Source organism: Anguilla rostrata, unplaced genomic scaffold (assembly GCF_018555375.3).
Source record: "Anguilla rostrata isolate EN2019 unplaced genomic scaffold, ASM1855537v3 scaf0972, whole genome shotgun sequence".
NCBI lineage: Eukaryota > Metazoa > Chordata > Actinopteri > Anguilliformes > Anguillidae > Anguilla > Anguilla rostrata.
In genome coordinates this window covers 61414-85279 of record NW_026986331.1, presented here as the reverse complement: position 1 = coordinate 85279, position 23866 = coordinate 61414, and the positions used below count along the sequence as shown (strand labels likewise).

Here is a 23866-nt window from a genome sequence, read left to right as displayed (position 1 = left end):
AGCTCTGTCTCCATGTGCTGTGAGTTTGAGCTGCATTAAGAGAATGTGTTTAACTGGAAGCTCTGTCTCCAAGTGCTGTGAGTTAGAGCTGCAGTAAGAGGATGAGTTTAACTGGAAGCTCTGTCTCCATGTGCTGTGAGTTAGAACTGCAGTAAGAGGATGATTTTAACTGGAAGCTCTGTTTCCATGTGCTGTGAGTTAGAGCTGCAGTAAGAGGATGAGCTTACCTGGAATCTCTGTCTCCACGTGCTGTGAGTAAGAGCTTCAGTAAGAGGATGAGTTTTACTGGAATCTCTGTCTCCATGTGCTGTGAGTTTGAGCTGCAGTAAGAGGATAAGTGTAATTGGATGCTGTGTCTTCTTGTTTTGTTAACAGGGTCCAGGTAGAAAGAGCAGGGTCACCAGTACCAAGCTGTTTGTCTATGAAGAGTGAAGAATCAATGGATCAGCCAATCGTGTTCAGAGGAGAGTTCACAGATGATCAAAGGTAATAAAACAGGTTCAAATAGATATTCCTATGTAATAATACTTCAATGTTTCTGACAGGTTTCAGAAGTAGGTGGGTCTATTATGACCCATTCAGCTGTAGGTGAGGTGTATTATGTCATATTCCTGTATTCTGTGAGTTTGAGCTGCATTAAGAGGATGAGTTTAACTGGAAGCTCTGTCTCCAAGTGCTGTGAGTTAGAGCTGCAGTAAGAGGATGCGTTTAACTGGAAGCTCTGTCTCCATGTGCTGTGAGTTAGAACTGCAGTAAGAGGATGAGTTTAACTGGAAGCTCTGTCTCTATGTGCTGTGAGTTAGAGCTGCAGTAAGAGGATGAGTTTAACTGGAAGCTCTGTCTCGATGTTTTGTTCACAGGGTTAAAGTAGAAAGAGCAGGGTCACCTGTACCCAGCTGTCTGTCTATGAAGAGTGAAGAATCAATGGATCAGCCAATCGTGTTCAGAGGAGAGTTCACAGATGATCAAAGGTAATAAAACAGGTTAAAATAGACATTCCTATGTAATAATACTTAAATGTTTCTGACAGGTTTCAGAAGTAGGTGGGTGTATTGTGACCCATTCAGGTGTAGGTGAGGTGTATTATGTCATATTCCTGTATTCTGTGAGTTAGAAATGCAGTAAGAGGATGAGTTTAACTGGAAGCTCTGTTTCCATGTGCTGTGAATTTGAGCTGCATTAAGAGGATGAGTTTAACTGGAAGCTCTGTCTCCATGTGCTGTGAGTTAGAACTGCAGTAAGAGGATGATTTTAACTGGAAGCTCTGTTTCCATGTGCTGTGAGTTAGAGCTGCAGTAAGAGGATGAGCTTACCTGGAATCTCTGTCTCCACGTGCTGTGAGTAAGAGCTTCAGTAAGAGGATGAGTTTTACTGGAATCTCTGTCTCCATGTGCTGTGAGTTTGAGCTGCAGTAAGAGGATAAGTGTAATTGGATGCTGTGTCTTCTTGTTTGTTTAACAGGGTCCAGGTAGAAAGAGCAGGGTCACCAGTACAAGCTGTTTGTCATGAAGAGTGAAGAATCAATGGATCAGCCAATCGTGTTCAGAGGAGAGTTCACAGATGATCAAGAGTAATAAACGGTTCAAATAGATATTCCTATGTAATGATACTTCATGTTTCTGACAGGTTTCAGAAGTAGGTGGTCTATTATGACCCATTCAGCTGTAGGTGAGGTGTATTATGTCATATTCCTGTATTCTGTGAGTTTGAGCTGCATTAAGAGGATGAGTTTAACTGGAGCTCTGTCTCCAAGTGCTGTGAGTTAGAGCTGCAGTAAGAGGATGGTTTAACTGGAAGCTCTGTCTCCATGTGCTGTGAGTTAGAACTGCAGTAAGAGGATGAGTTTAACTGGAAGCTCTGTCTCATGTGCTGTGAGTTAGAGCTGCAGTAAGAGGATGAGTTTAACTGGAAGCTCTGTCTCGATGTTTTGTTCACAGGGTTAAAGTAGAAAGAGCAGGGTCACCTGTACCCAGCTGTCTGTCTATGAAGAGTGAAGAATCAATGGATCAGCCAATCGTGTTCAGAGGAGAGTTCACAGATGATCAAAGGTAATAAAACAGGTTAAAATAGACATTCCTATGTAATAATACTTAAATGTTTCTGACAGGTTTCAGAAGTAGGTGGGTGTATTGTGACCCATTCAGGTGTAGGTGAGGTGTATTATGTCATATTCCTGTATTCTGTGAGTTAGAAATGCAGTAAGAGGATGAGTTTAACTGGAAGCTCTGTTTCCATGTGCTGTGAATTTGAGCTGCATTAAGAGGATGAGTTTAACTGGAAGCTCTGTCTCCATGTGCTGTGAGTTAGAGCTGCAGTAAGAGGATGAGTTTTACTGGAAGCTCTCTCTCCCTGTGCTGTGAGTTTGAGCTGCTGTACAGGAAGAGGATGAGTTTACCTAGAAGCTCTGTCTCCATGTGCTGTTAGTTAAAGCTGTTTCTTAGCAATTATTTTGAAATGACATCTTATGGAAATAAAATAGATACCCTAAATGACAGAAAATGAATGGTAACATCAAATGTGTGGAGTTGTGAAAAAGTGCCAAGGTGTATGTAAACTTTTGGCCTCGACTGTATGAGGCATGCCCCACCAAGGGGTAACTAGGTTGAATGGCATACCTGCCATCCCAGTTTACCTTAATTCGGGTTGATGTTGCACACCTTTCCAGCACGATGCAGTCCTCAGTGTTAATTTCCTTTTCTGCATGACCGTGCTGTACAAATAATGCATTGCACACGCATGACATCAGCGGACAAGGGATTGTACCATTTTAGGGAGGTCTACACGTACTATTAGGAATTAATTTCTGAGCCTGGCTACTTATATGTTATTAGCTGATAAACTAGCAAATACGCAAGCATAGTTGTTATAGTTAGGCTAACTGGCTCAAACAATTCATATTGAGTTTGATGATAAAATGCTGTCTGTTCAACTGGCCTACCACAAGAAACACACCTCACTGAGTCAGCTATGTCAGTGGAGTCACTTGATCAGTGACCCACGGAGGCTGTTTCTAATTATTAATCTCTGTATTACGAAACATTCAGCGCTTAGTTGCATTGCATTCACGTTAGTCAGTAGCTATGCGCTATTAGCCTGCCTTGCTCAGTGAACAAATAACTATTGCCTCATAGAAGAGTAGATACGGATATTCTCCGCATTTGAAAAATTGACAAAACATCAAGTTTGTCTCTGGTTAATTCATTGCCTCTTTTCTTTTCTAAAGGACACATCAACAGCGAAACACAATCTGCTCCTGTCACATGAATTAAATAAATACAGAAGTATGTCGGTCTGAGCAATCGGTTTGCAGTATTACTAGTTCTACTGCCAGTTAAAAATTTGCCAAATATTTACTGTGAATTTTTGTTTCAAACAGCTCTGGCATGTCAGGAATCTCCCATTTCAGTTGTTCATAAATTAATCATGTCAGATAATTTATGCTGGAGTTTTATTACCATTACTGTAAATTACTGTAGCCTATATCAAACTTTCATGTAGCCTACTGTTGTAAGACAATGCACCTGTGAATTAAATTATGTTCATTGTTTTACTGCATTGTAAAGGGATGCATTTATCTTATCAACAACAGACCATTCCATTTTGACCAAGGTTCGGTCACTTACATGAAATAAATTAAAAGTGATTAATTTGTCCATAGCCTATTTATGCATTAAAAACAAACACAAAGCTAAAAAGGAAAAGCAAATAGTCTCCTATACAGACCAATCTGGTGTGTGCTTATAAATCAATGCATGTGACCAGTTTCTTTTCTATAAATCATTTGGTATAGGGCTGAATTGCATGTATACAATCTTCAAATAGTGACTGTATCAGCAGTGTACTAAAAGTTATTGACTGTGTTACATCCGTTTTTTTATTTTTTATAGCGACTCTCCCCTATATCCTAAGTGAAACTAACATGGATGACATTAGACTGTGCTCAAAAGTATCTGACTAGGCTGATAGTCTGACCACAACGTTCGTTGAATAACCGTACATGTACATTTCACTCAGATACACAAAAAAATGTTACGGGTAAGAAACATATACCTAATTACAGCTTGTCTCTAAAATGTATTTTCCTCCTTTCCCGTTAAAATAAGAGCAGCGGAAATTTGTCGCAAGTCACTGTTCTAGTTTGCTAGTGAGTGCCACAGTTGAAGGGTTAACCGTCAGAAATGTTTTTGTTTTTTTTTTGGCCCACCACCACCCCCCTCTTGGGAGGACATCTTTATTAATAGTTATATATTTTACAATATATTCCACATGTCCCCCTAGAGCATACCCACCCAGCCACCCCGCCCCCCCACCCATTACAAAGAGACAAAACGATGAATAAACATACAAGAACAAAACAAAGGAGAAACAAAACAAAAACAAAAACAAACAAATGAGAAACAAACAAAGAAAGCACTGAATTAAACATAAGAATTGTTGATAGTTAATGGGAGAGTTTATGTGTTGATGTAGGGGATATGAGATCAGGGAGTAAGATGATGAGAGGAAGAGAATAAGATTTTGGTGTGAGATTGTAATATGTGTGTGTGTGTGTGTGTGTGTGCTGGTGTTAGTGGGCAGTGATGTGCAGTCAGGGTAGGCAAGATAGGCAGTGCCTACCCTGTGAAAATCACTGAATTGAGCTTTTCTGAAATAAAGACATTTAAAAAATCTTGTATGCATATTTTGTGCTTTTTATGTTCTTTCTCTGTATAGTTGCAATGGTTTTAAGATGTTTGATTAGAAAATATCTGCTAATGCTGCTTTGCTGCGAGTCTCAGAGGTCTTTCACACGTGCTCTTTGATTAATATATACGACACAGTTAACGTGAAAAAGCAGAGCTGCTGACTATGGAATACCATTTAAGTCAATATTAAATAAATAAATACATACATAAATAAATAAGCCTAAATAAATGGCTATGAAATAAGTCCTGAAATAAATAAATGAGGCAATAAATATATAAATACATGTAAATATAAATATATAAATGAGTCATTATAGTTCAATAAATAAATAAATAGGTTTTTATTTCAAAACGACGTTTTTCAAAGGACTACTTTTATTTATTTCAGGTGACTTTTATTTCATAATTCAACATTTATTTATTTCATGCCACATTTATTTATTTCCATCTGTTATATTCAAATGAATGGGGTGTGGTTATCTCACAGATTCAGACGAGAAATTTCCAATTTGCTCTATCAAATGCATCTAATGCTACAATCATTGCTTTCGTTTTGTTTTGTTTTATTACATTCATCAGATTAAATAATCTGTGCATGTTATTTGATGAGTATCTTCCTTTGATGAATCTGGTTCGATCTGGATGGATTAGTGATGGTTAACAGTTTCAATTCGGGTGGCTAGCGCTTTGCTGATGATTTTGAGATCTGTGTTGATAAGTGATAGGGGGCGGTGGCTGGAGCAGAGAGTTGGGTCTTTGTCAGGTTTTAGTAGTACTGAAAGGAGGGCTGTGTTCATGTGTGGTGGAATTGTTGAGTTATGTTTAATATTAAGTACCATTCTGAAAAACAGTGGTGAGATTGTATTCCAAAAATGTTTAAAGAACTCAGCAGGAAAGCCATCAGGACCAGGAGCTTTATTGTTTGGCATCTTATTGAGTGCTGTATGGAGTTCATTAGGTGTTATTGGTGTGTCTAGTTCATCTGCTTGTTCCTTATTAAATCGGGGTAATTCTATGTTACTGAGGAAGGAGTTAATATCTATTGAATTGGGTTATTTGTCAGGGGTGTATAATTTGCTGTAAAATTCTTGGAATGCATCATTTATGTCTTTGGGTAACTGCATGGTGTTTCCTGCCGAGTTTCTTATAATTGGTATAATTGATTTTTCTTTATTTCATTTGAGTTGATTTTCCAGATATCTTCCTGATTTGTTGTTGTATTCAAAATGATCATGTCTGAGTCTTTGTATCAGGAATTGGGTTTTGTTTTTTATGATATTGTTGAGCTGTAATCTAGTTTCTGTCAATTCCTTCTGAACTTGTTCTGTGGGATTTTTAGCATATGTGTCATCCAGTTCTTTGATTTTTTGTTCCAGATTTTTTTTTTTGAATTCCTGTTCCTTTTTTTCTTGTATGATGAGTATGATATAATTTTTCCTCTCAGTACTACTTTTGTTGTTTCCCAAAGTAATGTGGGTGAAATTTCCGGAGAATCATTTATTTCCATGAAGGATGCCCACTCTTTTGTGAAAAGTGTATTGAAATCAGGATCTTTAAGTAAAGAAGTATTAAATCTCCATCTGGTGATGGATTGTTTGAGTTGTTTGGTGTTTAGATTGAATGATACAGGGGCATGATCACTGATTATGATGGGATGAATTTTGGAACCTGAAATATCAGATATGATCGAGTTACTGGTGAGAAAGAAGTCAATACGAGAGAATGATTGATGGGGCGGTGAAAAATATGAATATTCTCTGATTCATGGGTTTTTCAGTCGCCAACTATCTCCAAGACCAAAATCGCTGATGTATTGCTTTAATATTTCTGTGGAATGCCAGTTCCTAGAATAAACAGAGGTGGATGATCTGTCTAAAGTGGGATTAATAACTGTATTGAAGTCGCCTCCAATTATGATTGTGGAATTTGAAAAGTTGGATAGTGAGTCGAAAAATTTATGGGAGAAAGCAGAGTCCTCATTGTTGGGTCTGTATATGTTTGCAATGGTGAAATTTTTGCTGTTAATTGTGGCGTTGATGATAACATCACCCTTCAGGGTCGATGACGGTAGCGTTATGGATTAATGGATTTTTTTTGTTTATTAAAATTGACACCCCTCTTTTCTTAGAATTGTAAGTTGATGAGTATACTTGATTAAACTGTGGGGTTTCCAATTTCTGGTATTCGGATTCTGTTAATTGAGTTTCTTGTATCAGGCATATGTCTGCTTGTAATTTGATCAGGTGGTTTATAATTTTATTTCTCTTTGCCTGTGTGATAATCCCGCGGACGTTCCAGGTTACAAATTTGAGTGAACTCATTGATGTGGCTTAGGGTCAATTTTATAGCTCTGTGTTGTGCATAGACATTTGTGTGTGTTAGGGATATGTAGTGGGTATGGATAAAAAAATTGAAAATAATTTTTTTTTATTATGGTGAGTGTGTGGTGTATCATTCCTTTTACCCTGATACATATAAAGATTTTTAAAAAATAAGAAAAAAGTAGAATCAACACAAATGCCATACCCGCCAGCAGTCATGCGGCAGGTGAGAAACAAAAACAAAATGGTGGACATAATTAGATAAGGAAAAAACAAAACAAAAAACAAACCCGCAGACGAAGACACACAGAAAACATACAACCACATAAAGCACGTATAGTCCCATGCATTTCTGTGGACAACATGACATTGGCCGCATGTCCCATAAAATCATAATTATTAGAAATAAGAAAAAAAAAAAAAAAAAAAAAAAAAAAAAAAATATATATATATATATATATATATATATATATCCCAAAAACAAGACAGGCAAACAAAACCTGCATAATAATTGTCAATAATAACGCCAAAAACATAACATCAAAGAAAGAGATTAGAAAACCGGGTCGCAACAGTTTAGCTAATACAGCCAAGGTGTAATTGCTGTGTCTCTTGGTGTAATTTATATATAACCTATCAACTGATAGGTGCACTTTCAGCTTTTTCTCCCGGTTTTCACGCATTATTGGAAAGAGCTTTCTTCTCCTTTCCATGATTTCTGCACGGTATTGGTCGTTTATGGAGTTCCCTGCCTCTCTCCAACACGGCCACTTTGGTTTTATAGTGAGTGAATTTGGCCACTATCGGACGGGGCTTCCCCGTGGTCTGTTTCCCAAAACAGTGCACTCTCTCAAAGCGGACCTCTGTTACGTGTTCGCTTATCATGTTCAGTTCCTCCTTCATGAATCGTTTAACTTTATTTTCGGTTTCAGTGTAACTTTCTTTATTATCTTTCTTTAGTCCCATTAGTACCATATTATTTGTCATACTCCTACACTTTAAATCAAGGAGTTCATTCTGTAATGTAATGTAATGTAATGTATTTGTCTGTTTTCTTTTTTCAGTTTGTCAGTTGTTTTTATCAGCGCCTCGAATGTTGTCTTTAAGGTTTTATCTTCTTTCTGAATCTTTTGAATTAGCTCATTGTTCAGGCCAACGGCATTTTTCAAATGAATGATGTCTTTACGTACCAAAGCAAGGTCATTAACCACCCTCCAACAAAACCAGCTTTTTGAGCTTTATATTAATTCTTCCATAGTAATCATGGTACCGCCGCCGCTCTCCGCCATTTCAGAGTCACCTGAACCCAGCTGTGATCTTGTTCTCTTGGAGTAGGGCTAGTTTGACATGTTGTGGTAATAATTATCAATAAAACCTTCCAAACAAACAATGCTATCCAGCTTTGGAAGCGGTAATGTTATAATTACAACAAATATTTATATTACATTGGGACGCGGTGAAAATACCCTTTCACATCCGCCTCACCAGGGCAGCCACTGGTTTAGGCCAGGGTTGTCTGTGAAGCGTATTGTCAGGAATGGTTTTGAGTGCTCACATTTGCCACCTGGTGATGGTTTTGCGAACAGAAGTAGTTCCTGCAGAAATAAGAGAAGAAAGAAAATATATGCAAATTTGTCGCAGCCAGGAAGATCTTTCGCCGCAGCAGCACCAAAAAACTCTAAACCACTATATTTGTGAAAACATTTACATAGTTTTGAAACCATTTACAGATTTGTGAAACCAATTACAGATTTGTGAATTTTGCTACAAAAATACCTCCATGCTATGTCACCATGTGCTATGGGTTTTGAGCTGTAGTAAGAGGATAAGTTTAACTGGAAGCTCTGTCTCCATGTGCTTTGAGTTAGAGCTACAGTTGCAGGATGATTTTAACTGGAAGCTCTGTCTCCACGTTTTGTTCACAGGATACAGCAGTCACTGGAGTCCAGCTCTTTAGAAGAGATGAGTTCAGAGAAATTATCTTCCCCAAAAGAGGTGTGTGATCTGCTTTTTTTCTTCATTGTGTTCAATTTGTTATTATGTGATTTATTCATACAGCAAGTTTCATTTCATTATATGATACATACAGTGCCTTTGGAAAATATTCAGACCCCTTAAAGTTTTACACATTTTGTTACGTTACAGCCTTATTCTAAAATGTATTTAATTCATTTTTATTCTAATCAATCTACACACAATACCCCATAATGACAAAGCAAAAACAAGTTTTTTGAAATTTTTAGCAAATTTATTTAAAATAAAAAGCTGAAATATCACATTTACATAAGTATTCAGACCCTTTGCTATGACACAAAATAGAGCTCGGGTGCATCCTGTTTCCATTGATCATATTTGAGATGTTTCTACAACTTGATTGGAGTCTACCTGTGGTAAATTCAATTGATTGGGCATGATTTGGAAAGGCACACACCTGTCTATATAAAGTCCCACAGTTGACAGTGCATTTCAGAACAAAAACCAAGGCCTCCGAGACAGGATTGTGTCAAGGTACAGATCTGGGGAAGGGTACAAAAATATATCTGCACCATTGATGGTCCCAAAGAACATAGTGGCCTCCATTATTCTTAAATAGAAGAAGTTTGGAACCACCAGGACTCTTCCTAGAGCTGGCCGCCCTGCCAAACTGAGCAATCAGGGGAGAAGGGCCTTGGTCAGGGAGGTGACCAAGAACCTGATGGCCACTCTGACAGAGCTCCGGAGTTCCTCTGTGGAGATGGGAGAACCTTCCAGAAGGACAAACATCTCTGCAGCACTTCACCAATCAGGCCTTTATGGTAGAGTGGCCAGACGGAAGCTGGGGTTGTGGGGAGGGAAGCTATTGGAGGTGTGAATGTGTGTGTGTGTGTGTGGGTCTGCGTGCGTGTGTGTGTGTGTGAGTGTGGGTCTGCGTGCGTGTGTGTGTGTGTACGTGTGCGTGTGTCTCACAGTGGTATTAAATAACCAAACTATAGAGGCTGCATGAAATGCTTCCAGAGAAAGAAGTGTAAACATCTACTGAGTGTTCATTAGACAGCCAATAAGCAGCAAGATCATACAGCTTCCACGTGATCATGTGATGCGTCTTTGTCAATCACATTGCAGCTATGAGGCCTTTCTCCTGATCAGTTTTTTCCGGAAGCATTTCACACGCTCTCTGAAGCATGTTTGTTTACTGCCACATCAGGTAGCCTGTAACTAATGTGAAAAAGAAGAAAAGAATGGCAATACACCACCCAGTGGTGACAACCATTATTGAATTTGATAATTTTCGTTGTGTTGTATTGCCCAGCCCTAATTCCAAATAGAGACTTTTAAGCAAGAAGAATTCAGTTTACAGTTCACATTTACTAAATGTATTACACAGAGCAACTGAATTATTATTTTAAAAATGCATGATTTAGCACAAGTAGTATCTACAAAGTCTATAACTGTCTGGCTATGACTCATTCATTCAAACTGGCTAAATCTACGCCTGCCATTAAAAGTACTGATATCAAAATGACGTCAAGTTACTGTACTACAAACAATATAGGCTATCTTGCATCACCAAAATTAAATAAGCTGTATTCCAAAGCAATGCTACCCAATATTTCCTCAATTGTTTCACGTCACTTGGCCCTGTGTGTATAAGCATGCAGTACATGGACAGGCCAAACATATGTGTGAATGGGTTTGCGAGAGTCAAGATTGATTAAATAGGCTGCCCAGCCTTTCTGTTGCGTGAATGATTGTATGTTTCTTGGTATAAATGTCTGTTCGTCAATGTAAATGTAACATGCTGCGAAGGAAATGTCCCCATGGGGATAAAGAAGTTCTCTATGTATGTATGTATGTACAATATGTATTTTACATGCAGTATTTATTGTAAGTTGCAAATATACAAGAGCTTGTACATTTTGTAAAATGAAGTTGACAAGCAAGTATAAACATATGTTTTCTGGAGGAATATGCTTCCTGTAGGTATTCACCAGCAGTTTTGTACATTCATTTAAATGTGTAGCATGAGGCAATTAGAAATATTTGACACTTTGATCTGACACGTTTTAATGACATTAAAAAATGGTAAGATTACAAAGCACAGGGCCAAGTGACTTGAAAGAATTGAGGAAATATTGGGTAGCATTGCTTTGGAATACAGCTTATTTAATTTCGGTGAGGCAAGATAGCCTATATTGTTTGTAGTACCGTAACTTGGCGTCATTTTGATATCAATACTTTTAATGGCAGGCGTAGATTTTGCCAGTTTGAATGAATGAGTTATAGACAGTGTATGTCTTGTATGTGTGAGTAACTTGGCATTTTTGTACGTTGAAAACGTGTTTTTTATGAGATATCATTTCTTTTTGCAAAGCGTTTTATTATGAGAGTGAGAAATGCGAAGTGACCCTGTAAGAAACGGTTGTGGATTATGGCTATCCTTGCGTGAAGTTGTACAGTCTGATGAGCATGTACCGTTTAGCAGTTTTGGTTTGCTATATATGTAAAACAGTGGCTGTGACAAAGTGTGCAGTGGTGTACGTATAAACGCATCAGAAACGCAGCTGAAATATGGCCAGTGTATGTACTCACGGATTTGACTGCCATCCAATGAGCCTTGATTGACAAAATTATCAGCAAGCCCGTAGAATTAGAGCTCCCTAGGTCGCAACTTGTGTACCCTTCTGTCCTGCTCCGTTTTCTGTAATTTTGTGGAGATGCACTTTTAGTGTTTGTGAGGTTTATAAGGCATTTTGCTAGGCTTATCTGCAGGTAGGAGTCCTCTTCGCTGATTTGCTAAGCTAGATCAGTCACCTCACGTGTGAATTGGAAGTAGTAGAACAGGAACACATGATAGTGGAGAATAGGAGAAAACGCATATGTCCCAGCAAGCTTTGCATATGATAAAATAACAATAGTACGAGAGAAAGAGGAGAAATGATGAAATTGCGTAGTTGAAACAATAAGTTTTTAGCAGAAGGGGCATGTAGGTGAAGGTTGACATGATCACAGACTATAGTGCGAAGTAAATGAAGTGATCATGAGCGAGCTGGGTTTCCTTATCGAACGGTATATATAACAGACGGTATTCGTTGTTGAAGTGGTGGGTAAAGTAACTTGTGATAGTGTGTAGACAATCTACTGTACTGATGTGCTTTTCCATGTTCAGTACGAGGAGTTATAATTATGAGTGAGTCATGATTTTAAATGTAATGTTTTAATGGGTTTGCAGAGTTGCAGAACATACATACGTAGTAATTGTTTGTACGTGGCTAGATAGAGAACAGGGCGTGGTAACATCAATGTAGAATGTGGCGTTTGCTGATAAGAAGGGTAGGGTAGCCAAGTGAAGAAATATAGTTAGTAGAAATGGCACAGTGGTCAGCTGGTGTGACATTTTAAGAAAATCAATACATTTGCCGTCATGAAATGCATATGGGTGGCGGTGAGCGAGTTTTAGTAAAGCAAATATAAGCGTAAGAAAATATTAGTGTAAAATATGAAAATATCTGCCAGAGGGCGAGGTTCAATCCTCCAACCTCAGCCTTACCAGTCCGTAACTTTGTTAGTGCAGCACCATGACATAGGTATATAAGGCGTGAAATTGCATAGTCAAGCCTGTCCGTGGTTTTAAAGAAGAACACAGGACAGTAAGCACAGCCAAGCTCCAGTTGAATCCATATGGCCTGGCGATATTGTAGCCGGTTAAGTGAACGTGCAGATGGTACGTCATAATGCAGTGTATACGTTCGGTGAACGGCGGGTAGATGTGGTGCAAAAGCAAGTAATGAGAAGTAATAGACAATTATTAGTGAGGAAAAAAGCAGGTGAAAGAAACTTGTTCTTGCCTGGGCTTGAACCTTAGACCCCATGGTCCGTAGACTATAACATAGACCACTAGGCCATGAACCGACTAATTGCTGTGATTGGAAATGTTTCAGACTAAAAAGATATGGGTATTTTGCGTGTGTATGCGTATGATTTTGATTGGCTCTTGTAGGTTAAGGATTGGGTGGTGCTGGTAAAATGTCCAATGAGGAGACATTGTGGGATAGGCGACAGGAAAAATAAGAAGGAAAAAACACAAAATCCCCTTAGTTTGGGGCTTTATTGTGTGGACATGTGAAGTTGTTTATGAATTCCGTCTGTTCAAATGGGGTAAGAATGTACAGAATTTAATGTTTTTAAGGGCTGAGTGTCTGTGGCTGTTGTGGTTATTTCTGTGGGGAACCCTGAAAAGTGCCAAACTCTCGGTGCTGTATAGGTATAGATTACATTACATTCATTTGGCAGACGCTTTTATCCAAAGCGACGTACAAGAAGTGCATTTTCATGATCGTAGACAACTGCTGAACACGGGTTCAGTAAGGTACAATTACTTATTTTGTACAGCTATTTCTAGCTGAGAACAATGAACACTATCCTGGTCTAACATCTGCAAAGCCAAACTAGGCAGAAGATTAAGCTAGAGTATTAGGACAAATACAATTTACCAAGAGGTGCAGGGATGGGGCAACATGTAACAAGTGACAAGGAAAAAGGGTTTTTTTTTTATTTTATTTTTTTATATATATATATATATATATATATATACACAGCATGGTGGTGGTTATTCTAGGTATAGTCTGAAGAGATGAGTCTTCAGGCCACGGCGGAAGATGGATAGTGAGGGGGAGGTTCGGAGAGGGACGGGGAGTTCGTTCCACCACTGGGGAGCTAGGGTGGAGAAGCTCTGTGATCCCTTTGGGCGGGTGGGAGGGGTTACAAGACGCCCTGCTGCTGCAGAGCGGAGTGGTCGAGCAGGCACATAGAATTGAGTCATGTCCTGCAAGTAGATGGGGGCTGTCCTGTTGGCGGCAGTGTAGGCAAGGGTCAGGGCTTTGAATCGGATCCTGGCAGCGACCGGTAGCCAGTGAAGCGATCGCAGCAGAGGAGTGATGTGGGAGAATTTGGGGAGGTTGTAGATGAGCCGGGCAGCGGCGTTCTGAATCATCTGTAGTGGCTGTATGGCACAAGCTGGCAGGTTTGCAAGGAGAGAGTTGCAGTAATCAAGGCGAGAGGTCACCGTAGCCTGGACGAGCAGCTGGGTGGAGTGCCTCGTCAGGTATGGTCGAATCCTCCTGATGTTGTATAGGAGGAATCTGCAGGACCTTGATGTTGCCTTGATGTGCTCCTTGAGGTCCAGTTGGTCATCCAGGACCACCCCCAAGCTCTTGGCAGAGTGAGAGGCAGTCACTGTGGTGCCATCAACCGTGATTGAGAGTTCACGAAGCAAGGAGGTCCTGTGCGGGAAGAAGAGCAGCTCAGTTTTGTTGAGGTTGAGCTTCAGATGGTGGCTGGCCATCCAGGTGGAGATGTCAGCCAGGCAGGAAGAGATCTTATCATTGACCAGTGTGGCCGAGGGGGGGAAAGAAAAGAAGAGTTGTGTGTCATCTGCATAACAATGATAGGAATAGGGCATGCGTATAGGGCATGCGTAACTTGGCGGGATGGCATACCTGCCATCCGAACATGTTGGAGCATTGCTGCAGGAATTTGCTTCCATTCAGCTAGAAGGGCATTAGTGAGGCCGGGCACTGATTGGGTGATAAGGCCTGGCTTTCTAATTGATCCCAAAGGTGTTGCATGGGGTTGAGGAAAGAGCTTTGCCAAAACTGTTTGGGAAGCACAGAATCGTGTAGAATGTGATTGCATTCTGTAGCATTAAGATTTTCCTTAACTTGAACTAGCCAGACTATGAAAAACACCCCCAGACCAAGGGGTGTCCAAATACTTTTGGTCATGTAGTGTATCTGTCCCTGTTCTAGCCATCAAAAACGAATTAAAGGCAAGGATCAGAGTTTGTTTATTTTTTATTTCAATTACTGTGATAGAGCACACCTCTTCATGTGTTTATTTCACACTGATACAGCACACCTCTTCATGTGTTTATTTCACACTGATACAGCACACCTCTTCGTGTGTTTATTTCACACTGATACAGCACACCTCTTCATGTGTTTATTTCACACTGATACAGCACACCTCTTCATGTGTTTATTTCACTCTGATACAGCACACCTCTTCATGTGTTTATTTCACACTGATACAGCACACCTCTTCATGTGTTTATTTCTCACTGATGCAGCACACCTCTTCCTGTGTTTATTTCTCACTGATGCAGCACACCTCTTCATGTGTTTGTTTCAGTCTCTCCTGCACACTCTGATGAAGCTGAAGAAGGATGAGAAGTTGAAACTGTTTCAGAGCCACCTGAGTCAGGATTGCCCAGAATGCTTTAAGAGTCTGTCTGAAGATCCTTCTGTGCTGGATAAGTTTAGGAAGATGAAGGAATTGTTCAAGAGTCATCAAATTGATGAAGAATGCACTGAGAGAGAGCAAGAGGATTCTAAGGCCCTGTACATAGTTGGGAAGATGCTGGATACCTGTGGCAGTGAGAGGTCTCTGAAGATCACACTCCACATCCTGAGGAACATGAAGCAGAAGGATCTTGTCGACTCACTGGAGAGAGATGAGCAGCTCAGTAAGAGTTTTCTCTCATTGGTTCTGTGTCTCCATTAGAATGCTGAAATGAATTTAGCAAACAAATCTGACAGTGATTAATGTTCTGATTTATAGCATTCACACTTATGTATAGAAAACCAACATGTGCACAAAGCCATTTAAATAAAAATACAGCCTGGAGCAGTGATTGTGGGGACAGGCATATGAACAAGATGAAATGTGCCTGAAGGGGATTTAACACCAGGAGCGCCAGACCATTTCGCAGGATTGACATCGCTTAAGGCGCGGCCTGGGTCACATGACACATGAGACTTCAAACGGGAAATGTTTGAATTGTTTGCTAGATGGCGCTTATTAGACACGAGCTGACAAAGGTTGCCAGCCCATTGTCCAAATGAAATATTTATGAAATATAAAAGCTATGTTTTAGTTATGGCTCGGCATTCTAGCCAACACATTGTTACAAACTAAATGTGTTTAGAATAAATTGATTGGCTAAACGCCAAATTTGAAGACCTTATGAAGTGAATGATTCATGAAAAGCTAACAATGAACAGATAGTAGGGAGATCAAACCTGTTTGGCGATCTTTCTTCATGCATAATGTCACAAATGCTAAGGTATAATCAAATAACAACATATAAATTGGCAATTTGCCAGAATATAACTGTTGTTTCCTACAAGACAATTTTTTAAATTAGCCGCTTCCCTCGATATGTAATCACTGTGGTTGGAGGGAAACACATCATCACCTGTGTGACTTTTAGGGTTGAGTTTTCTGTTTTATAAAAATATATGTAAAAATATTGTTCAAGCCAGTTTTCCCGGTGACCTAGCCACCAGAAAACATGTACACTGGCGATTTGAAATCCAAAGACGGTGCATGTCTCCTCTTCATCATAATTACAAAAAACATCCATTCGTAAAACTAAAATACTTTATACCACACTGTAGATAAGACTGTGGCAAAGAAATACATGTAAGGATCTTGTTGTTCAAACAAGTTTTCCCGGCGACTTAGCCACCAGAAATTGGGATGGCAGGTTACGCCTTGGCGGGGGCATGCCCCATACCTATACAGCACCGAGAGTTTGGCACTTTTCAGGATTCCCCACAGAAATAACCACAACAGCCACAGACACTCAGCCCTTAAAAACATTAAATTCTGAACATTCTGACCCCATTTCAACAGACAGATTTCATAAACAACTTCACATGTCCACACAATAAAGCCCCAAACTAAGGGGATTTTGCGTTTTCTCCTTCTTCTTCTTCTCTTTCTTCTTCTTCTTCTTCTTCTTCTTCTTCTTCTCATTCTTATTTTTCCTGCCGCCTATCCCACTAACAACATGTCTCCCCATTGGACATTTTACCGACACCAGCCAAATCTTCACCTACACGACCCAATCAAAAACTTGCATACACACGCAAAATACCCATACCTTTTTACTCTGAAACATTTTCAGTTTAAACAGCTAATCTGCCCGTGGCCTAGTGGGTAAGGTTACAGTCTTGGGAACATGGGGTCTTAGGTTCAAGCCCAGCTAGGAATATGTTTCTTTTAACCTGCTTTTACCCTCACTAATAATTGTCTACTACTTCTCAATTATTGCTTTTGCACCATATCTACCCGCCGTTCACCGAACGTATACACTGCATTATGACGTACCGTCTGCATGTTCAATTATTAACTGGCTACAATATTGCAAAGCCATATGGATTCAACGGGAGCTCTTCTGTGCTTACTGGCCTGTGTTCTTCTTTAAAACCACGGACTGGTTTGCTAATGATATTTCACGCATTGCATAGCTATGTCACGGTGCTGCACTAACAAAGTCACAGACTGGTAAACCTCCGGTTGAAGGACTGAATCCCACCTCACCCTCAGGCAGATAGTTTCCTCTTTTGCACTAACATTTTCTTACGATTATATTTGCTTTACCAAAACTCACTCACGGCCACCCATATGCATTTCATGGCAGCAAATGTATTCCTTTTATTAAAAAGTTACACTAGTTCACTACTGTGCCATTTCTACTAACTATATTTCTTCACTTGGCTACCGTACAAAACCTTCTTATCAGCAAACGCCACGTTTCTACATTCATGTTACCTCGCCATGTTCTCTATCTAGCCACATACAAACAATTACTACGTATGTACGTTCTGCAACTCCGCATTAAAACATTACATTTAAAATCATAACTCACTCATAATTGTAACTACTACTGAACATGACAAAAGCACACCAGTGCAATAGATTTAATGTTACTTAACTCTCCACTTTAACAGTTAATACTTTATAGCGACTGTTATATATACTGTTGGATAAGGATGCTAAGCTCGCTCATGGTCACTTCATGTACTTCTCACTATAGTCTGTGATCATGTCAACCTTCACCTACATGCCCATTCTGCTAAAAACATATTGTTTCAATTACGCGATTTCATAATTTCTCCTAATTTATCTCACACTGTTGTTATTTTCTCATATGCAAAGCCTGCTGGGACATATGCATCTGCTGCTATTCTCCACTATCAAGTTTCCCAGTTCTAGCTTAGCAAAACAGCGAAGAGGATTCCTACCTGCAGATAAGCCTATGAAAATGCCTTATAAACCTTACAAACACTAAAAGTGCATCTCCACGAAATAACACACAACGGAGTAGGACAGAAGGCTACACAAGTTGCGACCTAGGGAGCTCTAATTTTACGAGCTTGCTGATTCTTTTGTCAATCAAGGCTCGTTGGATGGCCGTGAGTACATACACTGGCCATATTTCACCTGCGTTTCTCATGCGTTTACGCTTACGCCACCACACCCTTTGTCACAGCCATTGTTTTACATATATAGCAAACCGAAACTGCTAAACGGTACACTCTCATCAGACTGTACAACTTCACACAAGGATAGCCATAATCCACAACCATTTCTTACAGGGTCACTTCGCATTTGTCACTCTCATAATAAAACGCTTTGCAAAAAGAAATGATATCTCATAAAAAACACGTTTTAAATGTACAAAAATGCCAAGTTACTCACACATACAAGACATACACCATCTATAACTCATTCATTCACACTGCCAAAATCCAGGCCTGCCATTAAAAGTATTGATATCCAAATTACGCAAAGTTACGGTACTACAAACAATATAGGCTATCTTGCCTCACCAAAATTAAATAAGATGTATTCCAAAGCAATGCTACCCAATATTTCCTCAGTTCTTTTCTCACTCACAGGCTGTGATGGATGTTTTTTTCCCCAAAACCTTTAGTTCCTGAAATGAATGTCCCATCCTTTCTGGTCCCTCAAGAGCAAAATGTGTCACAACTTCACATTTTTACCTCACAGAAAATAGGATATGATACAGCTATAATTTTGAGCATAATTTGGCAAATGGCAAATTTACACAAGTCTCTATACGACTGGGCGCAAGGCTCAACAATATCAATGAGCGAGGCATGAAAGTCCACTGATAACAAGTGCACTAAATAAACGTGATCCCTCTGGGAAAAATCCATAGGAAATTTGCCGAGGGAACCCATGGTGGAAGAAACGTCCAGGTTGACCTACAAAAAGACGTCTTCACTGTAGCACTCTATGAATAAACAAATTACCAGCCAAAACAACAGCTATTGCGGATTTGCACCTGTTTTACTAATGTTTTATATTTTTATCTTGCTATATTCTTGCTGTATTATACATAATCTTTAACTTAGATTTAGTTTTTGGGTGGAATGGTGGTACAGTGGGTTGCACTGTCGCCTCACAACAAGAAGATCATGGGTTCGAATCTTGGCTTGGGGCCTTTCTGTGTGGAGTTTGCATGTTCTCCCCGTGTCCGCGTGGGTTTCCTCCCACAGTCCAAAGACATGCAAGTAGACCAATTGGAGAATCTAAATTGTCCATTGGTATAAGTGCGTGAGTGAATTGTGTGTGTGCCCTGCGATAAATTGGCGGCCTGTCTAGGGTGTATTCCTGCCTCTCGCCCAATGCACACTGGGATAGGCTCCAGCACCCCCCGCGACCCTGCTCAGGATAAGCGGGCATAGATAATGGATGGATGGAAAACCTCGCATTTGAAGACAGATCAATTTTAATTTAACCCTTATTTCAAACTTTCCAGTTACATAATAACTGTAAAAAAAAAAAAAAAAAATGATTTCAGAACATAAGGGAAAGGCATTGGCATAAACAAATAGTCACAAAACGAACGCAATATAAAAATATTTTTAAAGAGAACATAAATGATATAATTTATTCTTTGAAATAAACATAAACTAATATTTCTAATAACAAAATGCAATAAATAAAATATTTGTATAAATAAAAATGCAACAGCGTGATGAAAAGTGAATCCTTGCGCCTCCTGGTGTGGTGGAGGAGAACTGACTTGTTAGTGTGAAGATGGCCAAAATGTAACAACACACATGGAGGTGAAATAAGGTGTTTTTAACATTTTCATTTAACATTAATTTGACATTCCTGCAATGCTGGAATGTAAAGAACAAATATCTAGGAAAAGTCAGTGAATGCAGATGCTGTAGCTTGTTAGTAACTAAATGAAAAAAATCCTAAACTCGGATATATCTCAGTATCTCAGTGCTTCTAGTGTTAAAGCAGGAACCCTGTGCTCAAAAGCTGGTGATTAAACCACTGTCCCATCAGACAGACTGCCCTGAGTTTGTATCCAGGGCTAAAGAGCACTGAGGATAACAATATTAGATTTTAAAATCACCGTGTGATATTTGAAGAAAGTATTTACCACACCGATACGTCCACAATGTAAACCTGAGAAATGAAATGTAAATGGGCAATTGAAATGTTTATCATCTTTTAAACATAATTATTTCTCATATTTCCTCTCTTCAGATGAATCCATAAAAAGAGCCCAGCAGGCACTGAAAACTCATCTGAAGAAGAAGTTTGAATGCATATTTGAAGGTTTAGCAAAGCAGGGCCACCCAACCCTCCTCAATGAGATCTATACAGAGCTCTACATCACAGAGGGGGGAAGTGGGGGGGTCAATAATGAACACGAGGTCAGACAGATTGAGACAGCATCCAAGAGTCAAACCACACAGGAGACTGCAATCCTCTGCAATGACATCTTTAAGCCCTTACCTGGACAAGAGAAACCCATCAGAACTGTGCTTACAAAGGGCATCGCTGGCATTGGGAAAACCGTCTCTGTGCAGAAGTTCATTCTGGACTGGGCAGAAGGAAAAGCCAATCAGGATATTGATTTCATCTTCACTCTCCCTTTCCGAGATCTGAATTTGAAGAAGGAAAGAGCATTCAGTCTGATGCAACTTCTGCAGCACTACTTTCCACAACTGAAAGAGATCAAAAGTGTTGAAGGTGATCAAGTCAAAGTTTTATTTATCTTTGATGGTCTGGATGAGTGTCGACTTCCTCTAAATTTCCAAAGCAATGAGGACTGCTGTGATGTAACAGAGTCATCATCAGTGGATGTGCTGCTGACCAACCTCATTAAGGGGAATCTGCTTCCCTCTGCTCTCCTCTGGATCACCTCCCGACCAGCAGCAACCAATCAGATCCCTCCTGAGTGTGTCCACCAGGTGACAGAGGTACGAGGGTTCAAAGACCCACAGAAGGAGGAGTACTTCAGAAAGAGAATCAGAGATCAGAACCAGGCCAGCAGAATTATCTCACACATAAAGTCATCCAGGAGTCTCTATATCATGTGTCACATACCAGTCTTCTGCTGGATTTCTGCTACTGTTCTGGAGACAATGTTGGGTAAAGTAGAGAGTAGAGATCTGCCCAAAACTCTGACTGAAATGTACACACACTTCCTACTCATTCAGACTAATGTGAAGAATCAGAAGTACCGTGGCACTGATGAGACAGACCCAAAGGAGATGTCAGCATCAGATACAGAAATCATCCTGAAACTGGGGCAGTTGGCTTTTCTACAGCTGGAAAAGGGTAATCTGATATTCTATGAAGAGGACCTGAAAGAGAGTGGCATTGATGTTAGTGAAGCTTCAGTGTACTCTGGGGTGTGCACAGAGGTCTTTAAAGAGGAGTGTGGGTTGTATCAGGAGAAGGTCTACTGCTTTGTGCATCTGAGCATTCAGGAGTATCTGGCTGCCTTGTTTGTGTTTCATTCATGTGTAAATGAGAACAGAAATGTACTCCGAGCAGAAGAATCAAAACCTCACAGTGGCAGAGTGCAGTTGTCTGAGTTACACAGGAGTGCAGTGGATCAGGCCTTAAGAAGTAAGAATAGACACCTGGACCTTTTCCTCCGATTCCTTCTTGGCCTCTCTCTGGATTCCACTCAGAATCTTTTAAGAGAACTACTGACACAGACAGGAAGCAGATCTGATGGAGGAATACACAACTTTCTTTCTTTTCTTTTCACAACACTTACTTTCTTTCAAAGACTATGGACATGGACAGGAACCACATCACCTGTACCATATCCACGAACACAGACAGAAAGCAGATCACAGAGCATTGAAAAAACAGTCCAGTACATTAAGAAGAGGATCAGAGAGGAATCTTCGGCAGAGAGGACCATCAGTCTGTTCCACTGTTTCAATGAACTGAATCACAACTACCTAGTGCAGGAAATCCAGAATTCCCTGAGATCAGGAAAACTTTCTGCTGAAAAGCTGGAACCAGACCAGTGTTCGGCTCTGGCCTTTGTGTTACTGATGTCAGAGGAGATCCTGGATGAGTTTGACTTGAAGACCTACAACACATCAGCAGCAGGTCATCAGAGACTGCTACCAGTAATCAGGAGCTGCAGGAAGGCCAAGTGAGTATTATGTCATTAATAATGTAGATGATTGACAGCATATTTTCCCAATTTCTATTTCTAGTGAGAATAAAGATTTCCGGGCAAGAGAAAATTTGGTTAAAAAAAGATTTCTGAATCAAAAGTTTTAACTCGTGCCCTTATTTAATGTCTTATATCCAGAACATAAGCAGCATCAAATGCAAAACCTCAGCACTTACCATATATTTTATTTTATTTACTATTACTATTTACTGATTTAATACATTTACTAATTATTTGCAAAGATAGCAATTGTGAAATAAATAAGGAGTTAATTGATATGCAGAGTAATCTGATGGATCAACCTTTGTCAGAACATACAATTCAAGCAGATTAAAATGAAGAGATGCTATATTAAGTTACAGTATTAAGAAAAGGGGCCCTATTTTGGTGACAGCAAAAATAGTAGTCAAGTATAATAATTAAAAACAAGTTGACACCAGTAATAACGTTAATAATTTTAAGGGATTTTCTGCCTGTTCATTTTTCAGCTCAGCACCCGTCACTAGAGCACCCAGTGGTTTTCTTTCACTTTAAAAACAAGACCAGGTCAAAACCTAGTATATGGTTTTGAGGACTGCCCCGCTATTGTGGTCCAGCCAAAAATAACTAGCACTTTATTGCTGTAAGCGGTGGCTACCGACCATTTGACAGTTAGGATGTTGGCTCTTCTCCATTGCTCTTAATGGTCTGTCTACAAGAAATTATGCTAGAGAAAACTCTCCTCCCTTCAGTAGAGACACGCTTGGTCTTCAGCCATGGTGACATTAGCATTTGGCTGTGTTTCCTAAAGGGACAGAAATGGGGTGATCTGATTGGCAATAATGAAACCAAACCCAACCACACCCACAGAACCATCTATTCTTATTGAACCTCTTTTACAACTGTGCCGCAGTTGCGCTAGTGCCTGGAGTCAAGAAATGATGAAATACCCAAATTCACCAGCACCTTTCATTGCTGTTAGTGTTTGACAGTTGTGCCTTGGCTAAGAAAATAGGGCCCAATTAAACATCTAATTTAAGAACACAGGCTCAACTACACGAACAAAAACAAAATTAGACAGTCCTGGAAATTAAGTAAAAGATAATCATGAAAGAAACAAATGAAAGACAAAACAAAACCACAGCTTGTCTCTCTCACATTAAAACTGATCAAAGCCAAAGACACACAGCTGAGAAGAAAGACAAAGATGAGACAAGGCCAGAGGCTCATGTTTGCTTCAAAAGCAGGGCCGGCCCGTGGCATAAACATTCTATGCGGTTGTTTAGGGCCACAACCGCTAGGGGGGGCCACACGACCACGAGGGGGGGCCACACGATCCAATGTTTATCTAAGGTAAATAACGTTATTTTCGTAAATACGTTATTCATCCCTTATCGGGGAACTAGTGGTATACATTTTAAATGGAATGGCAACAGAACATTTCATAGCAATGTAATGCAAGAAAGATCTTACCAAGCGACCCCCTCCCCACTGGACAGAATCCAACAGCACCCCCCCCCCCCAACTCGACAGCATCCAACAGCACCCCCCCACCCCCCCTCCGTTCGAACACATTTGCTTAG

At 39.8% G+C, this 23866-nt stretch overlaps 1 protein-coding gene across 5 annotated transcripts in view; it reads left to right on the top strand.

Annotated features, from left to right (window-relative positions):
- The window catches only part of LOC135246921 (NACHT, LRR and PYD domains-containing protein 3-like), an 86982-nt gene that overhangs the window by 5627 nt on the left and 57489 nt on the right, over window positions 1-23866 (top strand). For 2 of the 5 annotated variants that reach the window (XM_064320187.1, XM_064320186.1), the window contains exons 2-7: window positions 376-486; window positions 861-971; window positions 1938-2048; window positions 8932-9001; window positions 15173-15506; window positions 20363-22280. In XM_064320187.1, coding sequence (XP_064176257.1) covers window positions 376-486; window positions 861-971; window positions 1938-2048; window positions 8932-9001; window positions 15173-15506; window positions 20363-22280 — 2655 coding nt within the window. Of the gene's footprint in view, window positions 1-375; window positions 487-860; window positions 972-1511; window positions 1571-1937; window positions 2049-8931; window positions 9002-15172; window positions 15507-20362; window positions 22281-23866 lie in introns of those variants that run through there. The other 3 variants (XM_064320189.1, XM_064320188.1, XM_064320190.1) reach the window with 3 other exon arrangements.